Consider the following 18,676-nt stretch of genomic DNA (forward strand, 5'->3'; position numbering starts at 1 on the left):
GGCGATGCCGCCGGGGCCCCACGACACTCCGCGCAGCCGCGTCCGCGTGCACCGATCGCGCGACTGCGCGATGTTTTTTTTTTGTTTTTAAAACTTTAGGTTTTAATTAGATTTTAATAATCAACTCCTAGCTATAGTTCAAAGTTATAATTCGGGATAATTTAAATAGGCCCTATTAAAACCTATAAAATTATCAAAAAAATTTTATTTTTTATTTTTAAATATTTAGATTAAATTTTTTATTTTAATTAATATATTTTATATTTTAAAAATACCGAAACTATACCGGCACGGTACGATACGATACCGAAACTTAATCGTCCGGTCCAGGACCGAAACTCCGGCACGGCTCAATATTTTAAACCTTGATCGTATCGTGTCATTCCGATATAGTTTTGGTATTTTTTTAAATATAAAATATTTTAACTAAAAAAATTAATCTAAATATTTAAATATAAAAAATAAAATAATTTTTTAAATATATATATTAAATTAATATGATAATTTTATTAGGCTTTAATTAAGCCTCTGGAGGTGTCGTGTGAGTCCAACGATGCCTCCGGACCGGTTGCGCAGGTCTAGTGTCGCCTTTGGACGCATTACGCAGCAGCAGGGACGCCTCCGGACGCGTTGCACGGCAGCGGGGACGCCTCCGGACACGTTGCGCGGCAGCGGAGACGCCTCCAGACGCGTGGTTAGAGTCTGACGACGCCTCTGGACGTGTCATTAGGGTCCGACGACACCTCCGCAGGACCTCGGGACGCATCAGCACTGGAGGCGTGATTGTGCTGGTGTTGATCCATGGGTGGAACGAAATGTTTCGCTTGTATCGGACGAATCGGCTCAAGATCTTGATCCTTGATTCCACTACAACAATATATTACTTGGAAGCACAACGGATGGTTTAAATAACATGAATTGATTACCTCGAAGCATAATTAATTATACAACATGACAAAGAATACAAACAAGCATGCAAAAATTGTGAGAAAAAGAAGGGGATAGAGCTATCAACTATGGAATAACTTTTTTACAATTATAATGAATAGTCAAATACAAAGGGTAATTTTTCATAGCAATAATAGAGGTGTGGATAAAATTACTTGTGTTTGTTGATCATTCGAGTTTTGAGTACTGATATCCTCCTCAAAATTTTGCTGTTCAACAACTGATAGTAGCATTTGCATAGCAAACTGTTCGATACTACCTGAAGCATAGTTCAGAAGATAAAGCTTGTTTGCAACCTAAGGATAGAATAATAGAGCAATGTTAGTATTAAATAAACCTACTATGTTTGCAACTATATTTCGAGTCAAGAAAAAGATTCCTAAAGGATAAACAAAGTACGGAAAATGTTGACAGGCATTTCAGGCTGGACTGCAAAGAACTTCAAGAAGTTTAAAAACACATACCAATCGAATAGCTTTAGCTCTAACTTCTTCCTGAGGATGAAGGGCACACTACAGCCACATAAAAGTACATTAGAAGAAGCATTGGATATCAATGAACTCAGGAATAAAGATTATGAAATCTCTATAGACAATGCATTCCATTTCGTTAACAACAAAATTTAGTAAATTGTCAATGATTTGCATATCCAAAACTTCTTTCTTGAAAAAGAAGCTTTCATCTTGTTTCTTACACAGGCAATAAACGTGTGCTTAAGAAAAAATTGCAGAAGGAACAACTCATTTATGGCAACCCTAAATAACTAGTGAATAAATGATATAACTAGGGATAGGAGCAGGTCGGATGCCTGCATTTTTTGGGTACTTACTAATTTTGTAGCAGAACAAATATCTACTATCTTAACTCATTTAAATAGCTAGTTTAGATAGTAAAAGGGTACTCAAAACCATAGGTACCTAACTTAATGGAAAAATATGTGGATATCCTCCAATGCTGGCAATTTTAAGCAAACCTGACCCTGATTATCAAGCACAATCGCGCACCTGCATGACAGACTATTATCTAAATATGTAAAGTTGTAAGAGTGTATATGTCATATGTTTATCCCTTAATAATATCAATATATAGGCGGAGGGAGGCTATCTAGGGTTGTGCAACGAACTCCCATGACAACTCGAAACTGACCTAAATGGGGCAGGTACTTGTCGATACTTGATTATTGGGTTCCCATTGTCATCTGAAGATGTAAGCCACATATTTTTATCTACTATATTAATTGCCAACTAAATACATGATCATAATGAATTATGATTTGACTATAAGTTCATTATTTTAATTCATTACTTTAGGGACAAAACCAGCACTATGACATAATTCTCTCAGAGTAAATAGAATGAGTAATAAGTTCACTCACAGAAAAACATAAAGCAGTAGAAAGTCACTTTATCATCTAGGTTTTCTTAGCATGTCAATTCATGGTATCTTTCACAATATATTACTATGGTAAAAGACAAACCTTCAAGACAATATCCAAGCAAGCTTGTCTATAAGAAGGACGTCCCAAAATTAAACCCCATGTTGCAACAAGACCTTGAGTGACACGATCACCATCATGTGTTTCTTCTAAACGGTGCTCATTATAATTTGAATGGCACAAATCCTCCAACAATTTCAATGAAGAGTCCGGCAGTATCGGAGCTTCAATAAGCAGTTTACTGAAGGATTTATCTGTAGCTGGCAAGGAATCCAACAATGTCTTTGCCTTCCAAAGTAGTAGCCAACCAAAAAAGAAAGTTTTAATACAACAAGAGACTTATGCTTTTAAATAAACAAATATTTGTTTCATCAGACATATGCTTACAATTCTCAGAAGAAATTTCTCGTAACTAGTAGCCACTGAGGAACAATTGTCTACCTTGGAAATCACTATTGCTTGCAGGTAATAGAGGGCATGCATTGCAAGCTCGTGGCCCTGCAAAGGTAGAGGAGTTGCAACCAAAAAATATATATATATGACCAACAAAAGGGAGAAAGAAATTTTGCACTGTATTGTACAGTACGTATGAATCCCATCAAACTGAACTACCATGTTATTGTTAATCAAGTACTCAGAGCTAGAAAAATAATGTTCCTTCCCAGCACTGTCATAGGAAGACATGAAACAACTTGTCAGCAAAAAATAACCTTAAGAGTCCAACAATCCAAGCTAGCATCCTCATCAACACGCACATACATGTCTACACCAAATGACTGCCCATTTATAGCAATAAGTATCTAAGCTATCTTGGTAGATGTCTGGGTGATTCATTATTCAGGCATGATTCATTATGTAGTAAAAACATCTAATTGCTGCCTTCTAAGCTAAGTTAATGCATTTTCTATATCCAATGCAAGGATTAAAATCTTGAGTCATATCATGCGATACCGGCGAAAAATTTCGTTCTGCCAGCAAACCGGCACTGGCACAGGCGTTCCAGCCAAAATACCGTCCAGAGGTGTAGCGCGTTCCCTTGATCGTGCGTGGTCGATCGCAGTCAGCTTCGTGTTTTTCTTTTTTTCTTAAGTTTTAATAAGATTTTAATAATCACCTCCTAGCTATAGTTGGGAATAATTAAATAGGCTTAATTAAAGCCTCGTAAAATTATCCAATTATTTTTTAAAAAATATTTTATTTTTTACTTTTGAAATTTTAAATTAAATTTTTTTATTTAGCTAATATATTTTATATTTTAAAAATACTGAAATTATACCGACACGGTATGATATGATACCAAAACTACATCGTTCTGGTCCTGGACTGAAACCTCGGCACGGCTCGATATTTTAAACCTTGATCCAATGTGTTTTTGGATGTTCATTACAACACCAAAAAAGCAACTATAAAATTACTAGAAAACTTAGATAAACAAAGAGTTAAAATCAATTATCATTTCTCTAGCAAAGGCAAAAAAATTAGTTGAAAATCAATCCAACTAAAGCATTTTAAAATTATCTCCTAAACAACAATGATAGCGGTGAGAACCAAGGTTTAAAATTTCAATCCGTGTCGAGGTTTCGGTCCCGGACCGGAACGATACAATTTCGGTATCGTATCGTGCCGTGCCGATATAGTTTCGATATTTTTAAATTTTAAATATAAATGTATATTAATTTTATTAATATTTGATTATTAAATATGTTTTATATGTTGAAATGTTGAATTTATATTTCAATATTTCTCATAAGATAATGCTTATTAAATTGTTATAAAAATTATTTTAAAAAAAAGTAATTTTTAAAATTCAAAATTCAAAATTAAATTTAAAATTGTAAAATCATTTGAAAGGTTAAAAATAATTATAAAATTATCTAAAAATCTTAAATTATTTTTTTGAATGTATTTGTAAATTTTTAATTTTAAAAAATTTATTTGAAATGTTTAAGAATTATATTTTCTTTAAAATTTTAGATTATTATAAATTTATATTTAATTTTAAATTATTTTTAAAAATTAAATTATTTTATTAAATATTTATTAATTTTTAAAATTATTTAAAAATTTTGAAATAATTTTTAATATTTTATAACTATTAATAATAGTTTATTTTTTAAAAAAATACATATTTAAAAAATAAAAACTTAACTAAACAAAAAAATCACGATTATAATAGCTCATGGAGGTCGTCTTGGCACTACAGCCCCAGTGGAGGATTTTAGGAATATATATAAAATTTTATTAGAATTTTAAATAAATTTTATATATTTTAATGGGATAATTTGATTAAAATTTTAAGAAATATATTTGATTATTTATTTAGATTAGGGGTTGATTGAATTCATTAAAAAATAATAATAAATAAATAAAAATTTATTAGGGTTTAAATAAAATATATAATTAATTAGATAATTTTAATTTAGTTAATTAAAGTTCCATTTTAATTAAAAATAATTTTTTTCCGACACGCGCACGACCTCGACATGCACCAACGCGAGGTCGCGCGATCCCGCGATCTGGTGACCCCTCCGGCACGACTGTGGGATCGCGTGATCCCTCCGACGCTGCCATTAGGGTCGCGCTACCACTCCGGTACGGTCGCCAAGGTCGCACGATCCCTCCTGTGACTGGGTCTGGTGCCAGGTCGTGCCGGTGTCGGTCGACGGGCGGAACGAAATGTTTCGCCCGTTTCGACCGACTCGGCACGAAATTTTAATCCTTGGTGAGAACAACTGTAATGGTTCATTTATTTAGAATAGGAAGAAAGATCTAATGGGAAAAAATAATTTGTACAAAGGCATAGCAACAAAGTTTACTTGCACTACCAACGATAACAAGTTAAAGACATAAGAATTAATAAAATCATCCTATTTACAAGCATTCAAATTAACCAGATCCACATAGCATGTAGATGATAATGTCTACAGCTCTCTAATTCCATAACTAAAACCTTGTGTGTGAGTTAACTAAAAATCCTTGGTTTATCTATGTTATGTTGCACTATTTTAAATTTAATTGATAGCACCATAGTTTAGAAACGAGTCGTTTCGCCCAATACAAGCGAAACATCTCATTCCGCCCATGACCGTCATCGGCACAAGCATGCCTTCGGTGTCGGCAAACTACAACATATCTGGATGCATCGCGCTGGACTGGCGACAAGTCCGGATGCGTCGCACAGGCCCGGCGACAAGTCCAGAAGCGTCGCACCGACCCGCGATTGTGGCAGCGTGGAATAGGAGTAAGGTTTTTAACTTAGGTTAATTAAATAAGTTAGGTTAATAATTTTAATCAACTCCTAATTATGATTGAGATAATTTAAATAGGCTTAATTAAAGCCTAATAAAATTATTCTATTAATTTAATATATATTTTTAAAATATATATTTTTTTATTTTTTATATTTTTGTATTTTTATTTTTAAATATTTAAATTAAAGTTTTAATTTTTAATTAATATATTTTATATTTAAAAATACCAAAATATATCGATACAATTTGATATGGTACTGAAACTGTATCATTCCGATCCGGGACCAAAATCTCGACACGGTTCGAGATTTTAAACCATGGATAGCACATACTAAAACTTAGAAGTAATAATCATTTGCCAATCTTGGCATGCAAGAAAAAGTACCTTGTGATGAGGATAATCCAATACAATATGTTCTAAAAACTTAAGAATGTCATCATCAGGCCCACTCTGCAAAAAGAACATAAGAACACTTACAAGTCATCTTTAGTAATTATAATTAAGCATAGACGATAACATTTCATGTCAGACATGTAAGTGGCAGATCAGATTTAGAATGTTTCAGGAAGTGGCAAAGTCATTCACATTTCACTTTAAGAACCAAAAAAGAAGATGGCATTTAGTCAGTCAAGAAAATATAAAACTTTAACCATAAATAGGAAACCATTATAGTAATACCAATAAAATACAAACATAATGCCTTGTGGTGACACATAAAAAGAAAAAAAAATAAAAAAGCCTAACTACTGCAACAAGTTAGCGCAAACAAAGTGACGAGGAAAATATTCTACCCTTCCGATTGCACCATGGAAATGGCAGATGTGTACTGAAGATAAGGTAATGTAGAAATAAAGCATTGCTATATATCAATTATATAATACCAAAACTAGTAGGAACAGTGATTGACGTTTGGAATGGATTGAATCCAACAAAAAATAATAATAATAAACAACTCATAGACCACATGACAATGCACAAAAGCCTAAACAATTAGATTAAAATGGATAGTTCTTACACGTGCAACCAGACGAGCAAGCAATGGAAGGCATGGTTGACTAGATCCTGTGACATGGATTTTCTTGTAATCTTCGATAATCCGATTAACAGCTAACCTGTGCAGATTGCTTCTCTGCTCATCTTTTAACTCAAGTAGAGATGGATGTGCAATCAAATTATGAAAATCCTCTTCAGGGACCATTGAGTTTATATCAGGGGATGCAAATTCATCGAATTCTGGAAGATTATAAACATCATCATTTGCAGTAGCATCTGATGGTGTAGATGCTGCCAGATGTTCTTCAACAGCTTGTTCACAAGTTAAGTTTGGTGGTGTATGGACATCTGAAATTTGCTCCACAGCCATGGCATTGTCCTGGACTTCCAAGGCTTCTAATGATTGCATTTTGCCTGTTCTCTGAGTATCTGGTATTTCAGAAAGTTCCACCTCAGTTTTAGAAGTCAATGGCATGGAAGATTGTTCAACAATGACAGTTTCTGCAGTAGGAACAGCTTTACTAGAGAGCTGAGATGGTACAGTTTGTGCATCACTGCTATTCTCTGAGTTTGAAGGTGCAGAGTGTGGACTTCCAACTGGCCCTGGCCGACGTGGATCAAGACGACGAGGATCCTATAGACGAATAGAATTATGTATCAACTATCCAGTTTCCAGAGCTTGCCTAACAACAAAACAGAAAAAGGAAAATATCAATACAAAGAATAGTAGATAATTATACCCTCCTGGGATCCCTTCTAACTTCAACAGCAAGGTTAGAGACAGGAGATGTATCGGGACTGAAAATGCCAACTCCATTTGTCCCTACAGCAGCAGATGCCAATTCAGCAGGTAATGAAGGAGTTGGTGCAGAAACAATTGCAGCGGTTGGCACAACCTGTGAAGAAATGCTGGAAGAGGGAGTCTCTTCATTTAATGGTGCATTATTGTGCCAGACTGATACCACCATTAAGTTCTTAGGGAGATGCTTCATAGTTTCTATAACTATATCTGCCATAAGGTCAGAATGAATATTGGAGATAAGAAGCTCAAGGGATTCAGCCCCTCTTTCCCCCTCAGCCAGGAGAGCACCGATCATGGCAATCATCTTTTCAGCTGCTGATAAGTCACCATCCACTAGAGAAGTGTTTGATGAATAATCACCATTTCCATCATCATTATCATCTGGAAAATCAGATGTCATTTGTGTAGAATGTGCCATATTCAGTGGTTCCTCAAATTCTATTCTCTTAGCAGGCAACTCTTCAGAAAGAGCAGCATTCGGGAGTCGTGAAATTTTGTTCCTAATCTGATTCCCCATTTGCAGTTCTTGAATAGCTGGTGGTTCCCTCTGGAAGCACAAATAAAGAACACAATAAACCTTTCTAAGCTCAATATCAATTATGATTTAGTTGTTGAAGGGCACTATTTTCATTACCTTATTGGACCGAATTTCATGGGATACACGATCCATAGTTCTTGCCATTCGCTCAACTTGGCGTACAATTTGATCAATTGATTCACCTGGGATTATTGCTCGCAATGCTTTGTTTATCTTTTCTCTGGACTGAATTTAACAGAATTGACAGATTGCGAAAAAAATTCAATGTATTTTTGTAAAATTAAAATGTATAACAATCTGAACATCAACCTGGGACAATCTGCTTATCCAAATTTTCATCTTTATGATAAGAAAGATTATAAATAACTTAGAACAGGATGTACCTTGATGTAAAAAGGAAAAACAAAACATCCATTAATACACAAGGATTAAGCACAAGAACTTTACCTCAGTGAATAATGGGTGATTGCACCGTAGAAATCCTACAAAAGCAGTCCTTAGAGAGTATTGTATGCTTGAAGCATGACCTTTTTGGGATTCAAAATTAGGATTGAAAGCAATCAAAGCAGAAAGAATAACTTTGTATCGAAGAGGTCTTCTCTTTACAATTGTTGCAAGACTGTCAACCATAAAAAAAAAAAAAACACGTTAAAGAATAACAAGATAAGTACACAAGATTCCATTAGCATGCACAAACAAGAGAACTTGGGGTAAAACTACAAATAAAGGAATGGTCCATAAAACAAAATGCATCAGTAAAAGTGTTATATTATTTAACTTTGTAAAGGTCCTATTTGTGATGTTATGGACCTTTTTGCAAAAGTGTAAATTTAATCAACCAAATCTTATTTTCCCCAAACCGATGTGTTCTCCATTTTCCTCGCTCACAACACACATGCCACTGCTAGTACGGGGTTCGCCGCTGCCAGTACGGGGTTCCCCACTGCCCTTCTTTTCCTTCTCACGATCTCCCTCGTGATACTAGACCCCCCTCTCCCGATCATGTTTCCCTCCAATGTTCAGACAATTGCAGAGCAACAACAGCAGCGGTTTGGCAAGTGCTGTGGTTGCAACGTCGCTGTCGTTGCACGAGAAGAACGGGCTATCTTGGTGATTCCAATGAAGATAGGAGATAAAAGAAAAGCTCCAAAGATCCATACAAGTGCAGTACAATGTGGCTTGCTATAGGTATTGGATTAATTTCTGACATTTCTCTGGATTTTGAAGCTGTGGGAAATTGGCTGACAAGAGCCTCTTTCCTGACAAAATGCATATGCTTCCTTGATAAAGGTACATGCAAATAATCTAAATCTCGATCTTGCATTGGAATCATTCATTGCAATGAAATCTGCAGGTATTCAACCAGGTATAGTATAATAGATTACAAGGCCTTAATATGTGACAAGTGAAGTTGATAGGGTTCAAGATGCTCAAAATCTTTTGCAGAATGCGCTTCAACAGAACTGGAGCCCTGATGAAGTGGTTTGGACAATACTAATTGGACTTTTAAAGGGAGGGAAACCAAATTTGTGCACAGAGTTTCTCCAAATGGTGAAAGCTAAGAATTGCAAACGCATTTCATATATGTACGATAGTTTATCCAGAGAGACATTGAAACAAGCCATACTCCTAAAAAGATCCAAGATGTGTGGACAAATTCCCTCTATTGTGATCTACTGTCAAATTGTGAAGCATTTGCTACCTGACTGCTCAAGTAGCAGTTTACAGACTCTCATTTGGCTAATTCCAGATATGATTTTGTAAATTCTATGAGAGAACAATTCTTCAGTTGCAAACAGGTTGGAGATTGGAAAAACGAGCCAAAAGCCTACATGGTACAACTGCAAGAATGCTCCCATCAGGTAGCAACTGGAATATGCCAATGGGCAACAAGTACAGACGGCACTTGAGAATTCCATATCATACTAACCAGAAATACAACGCCTTAAGGTGTGCAAGCTTGAAGCTTATAGAAGGAAAGTGTGCAGTTGCTGAGAAATTGAAGTATAGGTTGAATCTCCCTTCCAACATTATATAGTTGCTTCTTGTTTCGTGTTTTCCAAAGTAAAATAACCCGTATTGACAAAGAGACCGGAATGTAGATAATAAGGTTATTAAAAGCACGAAAATATATCAAGATTGGAATTCCAATTCAATTAAGCCTAGAGAAATATCCAAGTTAAGAAATATTGGGGAAAAGCAATTTGCATACAGATTATAGAATATATGTAGAATAGATTAGTTGTCTCACATGATCCATTTTAAAATGATATAACCAATAATCGAATATAAAAAGATTACACTAGAAAACAGATCAAAGTAGGTTGAACCAACATGCAGCATTCAATCTGAGTGTATATACAAAAATAGACTAATCATATGTCGATTCCAAGGATTGAAATCTCGAGTTGTTTCGCTCAATACCGACGAACTGGCACCGACACCAACGATTCCGGTCGAGACGTTATTCAGAGGCATTGCCCAAGTCCGATGAAGCCTGACGACGCTTCCAAAGGCGTCACGTAGGCCCAACGACGCCACCGGAGGCGTCGCCTGGATCCAACAACGCCTCCGGAGACATCATGCAGGCCGCGTGGACCTCAGTCACGCGAACGATGACTTTTAAACTTAGGTTTTAATAATAACTTAGACTAATAATTTTAATCAACTCCTATCTATAGTTGAGATAATTTAAATAGACTTAATTAAAACCTCATAAAATTATCCTATTATTTTTTAAAAATATATTTAATTTTTTATTTTTGTATTTTAAAATATTTAGATTAAATTTTTTATTTTTAGTTAATATATTTTATATTTTAAAAATATTGAAACTATACCGGCACGGCATAATACGATACTGAAATTGTATCGTTCCGGTCCAAAACCGAAACCTCGACACGGCTCGGTATTTTAAACTTTGGTCAATTCACATGTTGGAAGAAAATGAATGAAAACAGTTCTTCATTTTGGATTTAATCACATACCTGTATACCACATATATCTCCCTGCTCACTGAATTATAAAGATTAAAATAGATGATTTGGTTCTGGTAACTTATGTTGTTAGGGTGGATACCAATGACACAACTTGTAAAACTCAGCGGTGGATACATGCACCACTGCCATACTTAGCATTGTATGGCATGCTGAAAGTTCATCAATCAATGACATGCTTCATACAACCAAATGATGCATGTAGCTTAACAAGATTTGATAAATCAGGCAGAAGGATATATTAGTGAATGTAAATCCTATTCAAAGGACATTCAAAATAGCATGGTTTATGTATTATTAATGAAATTCATGATCTTCTAATTAACTAAATGCAAACTTTTTTCAATACAGAAAGTCAAACCAGATTTCTCATGTTACAGCATTACTGAACAATATCTTCCACAAGGAATACACTGTCTGAATCTTTCAGCATTAGTTCCCCGCATTTATCCATCACAGCAGTCCATAATATCACTCATTTTCTATCTACTGACCAAGCAATCAATCAAAATTACATCATTGTTTGAGCATGCATGCATTCGCATCAAAAAACAAAAAATAATTGAATTTGAAATCCAGCCAGATGAGCAACAAACAGTTGCTGTCAGCAGTCATGAGTTATGTCTTTTCACGCTGGTATACAAATGCCAAGATCAGAATGAAATATAATGTTTTTGCAAGAGTGGAAAACATCATTCATGACAGTGGAATCAGTCTAAACATAAGATAGTGTAGATACAATAGTGATATAACTCTTACGTGTTAATTACAGCAATGACAAAAGAACCACAGAAGGTATTAGCAGACAGCAAAACATCAAGAAGAAAATTGAGATGTCTATCTGCTTCAATTTCCAGAGCAGCTGGATTGAGAATTGAATTATTGCTTGGCAAATGTGAAACATTAAATCTCATGAATTTCCCTGAGAAACAAATTGAAAGAATATCCTTACATCAGTTCCAAACATTCCCTCATGAATTTTTTACAAAGCAGAGAACTAAGTAAAGTTGGAAATGGATTGTACATGAGGAACGTGATGAGTTAGAATTGTACCTTGAGTAGAAAATACTCCACTATCCTCAGCAGGTGTAAAATACAAAATACAAGTTTCTATAAATTTTAGAGCAGGCATCTTGATTCCAATAGATCCAGGCTACAAGAAAAAATGACCAAGAAGTGTCAATCAAAAGAAATTCCAGTAGGATATTATCACACAAAAAGGAAAGAAGACAAAGGAAGAAAGAAAAAAGGAAAATACTAAGAGTGTGAATTCCACGTATCAAATGCATTGGTGCATTAGGCAATGTAACACATATTCTTTGATGAAGCAGAATTAATTAAGTTTGATGAAAACCCACATGATCTTAAAAATCAAGATGCTAGAAAACATGTGCAACTAAATCTTTTTATAAAAAAGAAATTGCCAAGTATTAGGAGGGAACATCGACTTCCATAATTCACAAGAATAGCTCAGGGGAGTTAAAAATAGAAGGATACCTCCATCAAAATTGCAGAGACTGACTCCTTAAATTTGACCATCCAAGACCACAGCTCTTCAAGCCATTGCTCAATTTTACCAGAACCATGTAACTGTAAAGTAATGAAACCGTGTCAATGATAAAAGTATGAATAAGGAAATAAAAAACAACAAACTAAAAGATTTATCATAAATTGCAATAGAGCAGAGAAAAAAAGATGAAAACTGCCAAAAGCCTCCAAAAATGGTAAATGGTGTTCTCAAATACACAAAAAACAATTAAAAACTAAAAATAATGAAAAACAAAAAAACTTTTACCATTGTTAAATGCCTTCAGTTAAAATTGATATGTTGAACAGCATTATGCCATAAGTGCAAAAGGATCAGAAGGTAACAGCTAGTAAATATACACTCTAGCAACATATTCAACACTGTTAATGTCAACCTTCAGCATGAATGGAAAAGGTGAAGATTGCATTTTTCCTCTAAATGTAAAACTATGTCAACAATCTCATGAACATTGACATGTTTATTCACTATAATTGTCCTAAAGCCAATATAGTACTAGATATCGCCAGCAATAGAGTCTTACATAGACTTCAAACAAGATCCTAAATAGTTAAGACTCCCAGTTTATTGTTGTTGTATTTTGTTATAGGCATCCACTTTGTGCAACTGAATGCATCTGGTCATTTGTTCCTGATATCAAGGATTGAAACATAATAAAAGCCCATCTACAAGATAGGCAATAGTCATGATCCATTTCTATGCAAGAGAAACATCTGCCATGTACCAATAAGACAATTCTGTAGGCCAATCAGATGCTAGTGGGTAGATGTAAACCACACTTGCTAATTACTTTTTTAATAACCTAAACAGCCTATGTAATTTACTCCATACTGACATACTAAGTAGACTAGAAATCTATACCACCTTGTACATAGAAAATGATTTAAGAGCCAGAAATACAAAAAAAAATTATTGAAAAAAAAGTTACGAATTGGCACATAGTTGAAGTAATAATCAATGATCCATATTGAAGAAGCAATATAACTGCACACTATGACCAGAGTCAGTTTCATTCTTTGCAACATCAATAGGAATTTAACAATTGCAACCAAAAACACAGAATAAACAGAAATATTTAATAAATATCAAAAAGGTAGATGAACTAGGGAAGAATTCATATTGTATATGTTGATCATGGAAATAAAATAGTCATTGACTCACCAAAGAACATAATAGGAAGCAGTATGCGGTTTCAAACACCGCATAGCACATGCACAATATGCGAAGGTATATGCAGTCAACATTAGAATATTAAAAAATATTTGTATTGATATTTAAAAGTATTTACCTCTTATGAAATAAATTTTAAGTTAGCTTACAAGTTAAAAACTACTTAATAAGGTAGCTCCAGTTTTAAAATTAATTTGGTTTAGCTAAATTTGTGTAAGAAAAACCAAGTAAATTTAAAACTACATGTGTCGATTGCCTATCTATATGTGGTTGATTTGCTTACATGGCCTGTATGTGACTCAAACAGGGACTTTTTAGACCATGATAATCTCAGCTTGTAATCAATTTAGAAACATGATAATTTTATCCTGTAATTATAGTTCTATCTTAAGAATAAGTATACTTATTCCAGATTTGGTTTAAGTAAAAAAAAATCATAACAACATTGGTTAACAAAGGAATTACAACACTAGCTATTTGATGACACAATATTTGGTATTCATGGAAAAAACTGTATTATCAGAAACTGTTCAGTAACAACAATCCTTTTCCACACAAAACCATAGATTTTAACCAACAGCTGCTTCAGCATTGCTGAAACTTCCAGGCCTTAAAACAGTGACTACTGTCATAAGAAACTAGATAAACAGATTACTTTCTGACTTAAGTTCCAAATCTTGACAGCAGCATTCTACTAAGTAACCTACACCAACATCAACAACACAAAGTTGTTTCTCCTTCCAATCAGGAAGGCAACTTTGAAGAACAATAAGGTTATTAATTTGAGTATCTTTCTATATACCCTGCATTATGCACAAAAGTTCAAGCAGTTAAGGAAACAAATCTATACACTGTTGTTGACACTCGCCCTTGTGCACGAGAGGGTGACCTAGACTGGACTAGGTCCAACATTACATATATTCTAGACAGGAAAATAAGAACTCTTGCACTAAATAGCATGATAAAGTTATCACAAACCTTTTACCATAATAACAAGAATACACAATGATTAGAGTATGCTTGATATTGTTTCATGGCACATAAGCACTTCAATTTAAAAAGAAAATAAGATGAAAAAACAAATGCCACGTCTTCCAGGCTTTATCTCATAGTAAGAGGCCATAAATCAACACTTTCAAAGGATAATAATCTAGTAGAATCATGAAGAAACTCAACAGTCAAGAAGGATCCAGAAGCTGATTTCAAACCATTAAAAATAGTTTATTATGATTGCAGAAAATGTAAATAAGCACAGAACTTTCTTATCAGAAAAGACAGCCCCAAATTATAGGATCTGCACAAAGATCAGGGAACTGGTATTTTCTAGGCATATGAGAGCAAAGCTTCAATTTTTCTATTCAATTTTTGTACGTTCAGTAACAAAATTAAACAAAAGCAGTTAAAGTGATAAAACCTAAAAAAATAGATCAACAGAAAATTCTATTCATGGAACAAACAACAATACTTTTTTTTTTTTTTGTCCAGTCAATAAAACTAGAGGACCTCAATTTTCTTTTGAATCTGAATTGCAAATTGCATGAATATATAAATTTATTGAGAGATTGAATTGCTGCATTTTGTGGATTCAGGAAATTGCAAAACACTACATAAGTGTAAGGAGATTTACATGCACGCAAAGCCACTGATTTGAAGTGCAGGCATGCTAGAGTTGTATATACTGCCCTCCCTCCTCACAGTTATCCTTATGAATTAAAGTGTAACCCTGATTCTTCTGGTGAAGCTACTGTCGACTAATATTGGGAAATAGTTTTATCTTATAACAAGTTCAATGACAAAATCAACAACATTATGAAGTTTTAACTAACTTGTAATGCATGTATTCAATGACAAAATGTATTGATTTTCATGCTCAACATCATTTAGGTGTATCCCTCAGTAAATGACAATCAATATTACATGATCATAGTAATCATTTTGAAGTTGTATATGGGATAATTGGTAGAATCACAATCTCACTTCTCTTTATGATGACTTGCAATGTCACCATAAAAGCATGAAAAAGGAAAATACAAAAAGATTAGTGGGATTGGCATGATAAAACATCAGCTTTTAGTGGTCAAAAAATTTGGTGTAGAATGAAGAAATGTGAACTAGCAACAATATTGTTTCAATAATAATGTTCAAAATTCAAATTATGGTTCTAAAGAACAGTCTAACATTCTGGTTCTAAAGAGCCATCTAAGTGGTTACCTAGGGGGAGCTGGTAGGGAACGACTTTGCCTAGCGAACAAGCAGCCCCCTTTAAGCGGTTGTTCGAAAAAGTAGTCTAAGCGGTCCAAACACAGCAGTCCAAACACCTATTTTCATTAAGTTTATTTAACTTCTTTGATAGTTTTTCTCCACCTAGAGAGGCCAGACTTAGATTGTGATAAAGATACATGACACTTGTTATCATATTATAGCCTGACACTAATTTAACTTTCTTGATTATAATGTCATATCGTTATATGTTTTCTTGCATTGTGCCAATATAGAATTATAAATTTACATTTATGATAACTTAGTTTGATTGGATATACATTGTTATATGCTTATATGTTTTGTGATGCTATGTTCATAGCCATGTGAAATATTATATGTTTCGTTGTTATGCATTCACTTATTAGCTTGTTTACTTGTCATTATAACTTATTTTGATTTTGATTTTAAATAAGGATCGCCTAGGCCTCCACCTTGACACTATGTAGTGGGTCAAACGCCTACCGCTTGAGACTGCCGGTAAAAGTCGTGGTTGAGATATGGCAATGTATCTTTTTTAAATGTAACACTCACATAGACTTGATGGTCAACCAACCTTTCTTCAGTCAAATTCCAAGACAAACAATCGCATCACAAATGTGGTAGCAAACACATACTGGATGGAAGCATAAAATTAGAAAAGGAGTAACCATCAATTAATCAAGTGTTATTACTAAAACAACAAAGATGGTTCAAATTTACATGAACAATTTCATAAGATTCTGGTAGTAGTATAATTGCTCTACAAATAGCACCTGGAGTGCAATTTCTTCTAAAACAGCACCAAACAAAGCCGTCCCACTAGAAATTGACTGTTTAACAACAAACAAATCTGGGTGTCTCAAAGTTGTCAACAAGTTTGGCATCAGAGCAATTAACTCTTCTGACACTTTGGAACCTAGATCCTTCAACAACCTGCCAAATTCAACTAACTTGTTAGTACCTAAAAGACACGAAAATTGAATTGAGAATTCAAATAGTAAAATGCTATTTCTTCAAAACGTCAAACTGAAAGACATACAAAGTACATTAAGATGATTGCACCACTCTTGTTGCAATGGCAACACATTCATTGGCTGGCAAATCAAATATCAAAACTTGACATGCTGAACAAACCACAATGGTATTCTCAATTGCATCAACTTCAATACAAGCAATCAATTAATTGGCTGACAAACATCATGGAAAGTTGGAAAGTTTTCTTGCAGCCAGCATAGCCTTACTAAATCAGTCACAGGGTCAACCAGCAATGTATAAGAGGCAGCAAGTCTATGGTTTCAACAAGTAAAATAAAACATTAACGCAGTCAACTATGATTTGATTTAATTATGGCAACCCAAAAAACATACATGGAGCAGAATTTGGTTTAACTAGGTCCCAACAACATATTATCACTTGAGCAGTTAAATTTGAAATATATAAAAAGCATATAGCCACAGATTCATAAAATCAGATTAATGCAGGCTCCACTTAGTTGCAACTCACGGGTTTATATTCTTGTTATTATACCTATGCATAAGATTCCCATTAAGACAGGAAATAGCAGAGCCAATGCACCAGGACTTGTAAGCCTTCCAAGACCTTGCCACTAAATTCAACTCAAATAATTCCATTTTACATTACAAAAAATGAATAAATAGAATGTAGAAAATTTGCATAATTTGTGAAAACGTTTAAGTTGACATATTCAATATTCTCCCATGATCAGCAACACAGCAAATACAATTTGACATGGCGTTTGTAAATATATATCAAAATAAATGGATTTGAACTTCTTGAATGTAACGTTAGAGAAAAACTTAGGTAGTCAGAGCAGGGAAACACCAAAAAAACTACACATGCATCACATCAAGACGTTATTTTAGGGGATGAATAGGTTATGAAAGGGTTGATAAGTAATAGCTTTTTCTATCATGAAGATTTCGGCCACAATCCCGGAAATTCTTTCAACAAATTAATCATTAACCCAGGGCTTCAAACCGAAATCCGATTATAGACGCTCACAGAGTACCATGGACAAAAAATAGAAGGAAACCGCGACATCTTACGCGAGAGCTCGAAGAGAATCTCTGGCCACCGCAACACCGGATTCGGGCAGGGCATCCCGTCCCTCAACTGAAGCCTCAAAACCTTTCGCCATCCCACCACCGTCTTCGGTGGCCATGGGTGGTACGCACCGAGCCTCAAAATTGAACCCTAAAACTGTTCCAGAGACGGAAGGGGACACGGGGTGGCTGCTGCTGCGTCGAGCGGCGCCTAGGGTTTGGCGGCGTCGATCGATGTCAAGGGGGTTCGGCTTTCCCCCACGGGGGAAGAAGATGGACGAGCGAGGGAGAAATGGATCGCGAGGGGAAGGAGAAGGGAAGAGAGAGAGAGAGGGAGAATGGCGGAAGGCGAAGAAGGGACGGGTCTTTAAATTGGCGGAGGCGGAGGCGGAGGCGGAGGCGGAGGCGATTGGGTTCAATCCGTGGGTACCATTGCATTCTCATCCAGTTGCGCATTGTATAAAAGTAAAATGGCTCAAAATTAAAGCAATGGTTTTTTATAAATAAAAAAATAAAAAATATTTTTAAATAATTAGTAAAAGGGTGTCAGTAATTTTCTTGATATCTTTTATCAAATTTATTGTATTTTCATTCATAATTATCCAGTACGAAGATGCCTAAATAAAATCAAATAATAATTTTGATCAAAATTATTATATAAATTATAAAATTTTTAAAATATTAAAAGAAAT

The 18,676-nt window shown here is 34.7% G+C and overlaps 1 protein-coding gene across 1 annotated transcript in view; it reads right to left on the reverse strand.

The window, feature by feature from the left end:
* The window catches only part of LOC141846585 (uncharacterized), a 43,651-nt gene extending 25,260 nt beyond the window's left edge, over positions 1-18,391 (reverse strand). The window contains 14 exon segments of the mRNA XM_074734620.1: positions 1,104-1,244; positions 1,413-1,460; positions 2,426-2,671; positions 2,771-2,881; positions 6,020-6,085; positions 6,651-7,262; positions 7,369-7,977; positions 8,065-8,193; positions 8,416-8,587; positions 11,724-11,886; positions 12,018-12,117; positions 12,462-12,554; positions 16,695-16,854; positions 17,988-18,391. Coding sequence (XP_074590721.1) covers positions 1,104-1,244; positions 1,413-1,460; positions 2,426-2,671; positions 2,771-2,881; positions 6,020-6,085; positions 6,651-7,262; positions 7,369-7,977; positions 8,065-8,193; positions 8,416-8,587; positions 11,724-11,886; positions 12,018-12,117; positions 12,462-12,554; positions 16,695-16,854; positions 17,988-18,103 — 2,766 coding nt within the window. The 5' untranslated portion in view covers positions 18,104-18,391.
* Positions 18,392-18,676: the final 285 nt, after the last annotated feature.

Source organism: Curcuma longa, chromosome 15 (assembly GCF_044706935.1).
Source record: "Curcuma longa cultivar G26 ecotype Majalengka, Jawa Barat chromosome 15, ITB_CL_G26_1.1, whole genome shotgun sequence".
NCBI lineage: Eukaryota > Viridiplantae > Streptophyta > Magnoliopsida > Zingiberales > Zingiberaceae > Curcuma > Curcuma longa.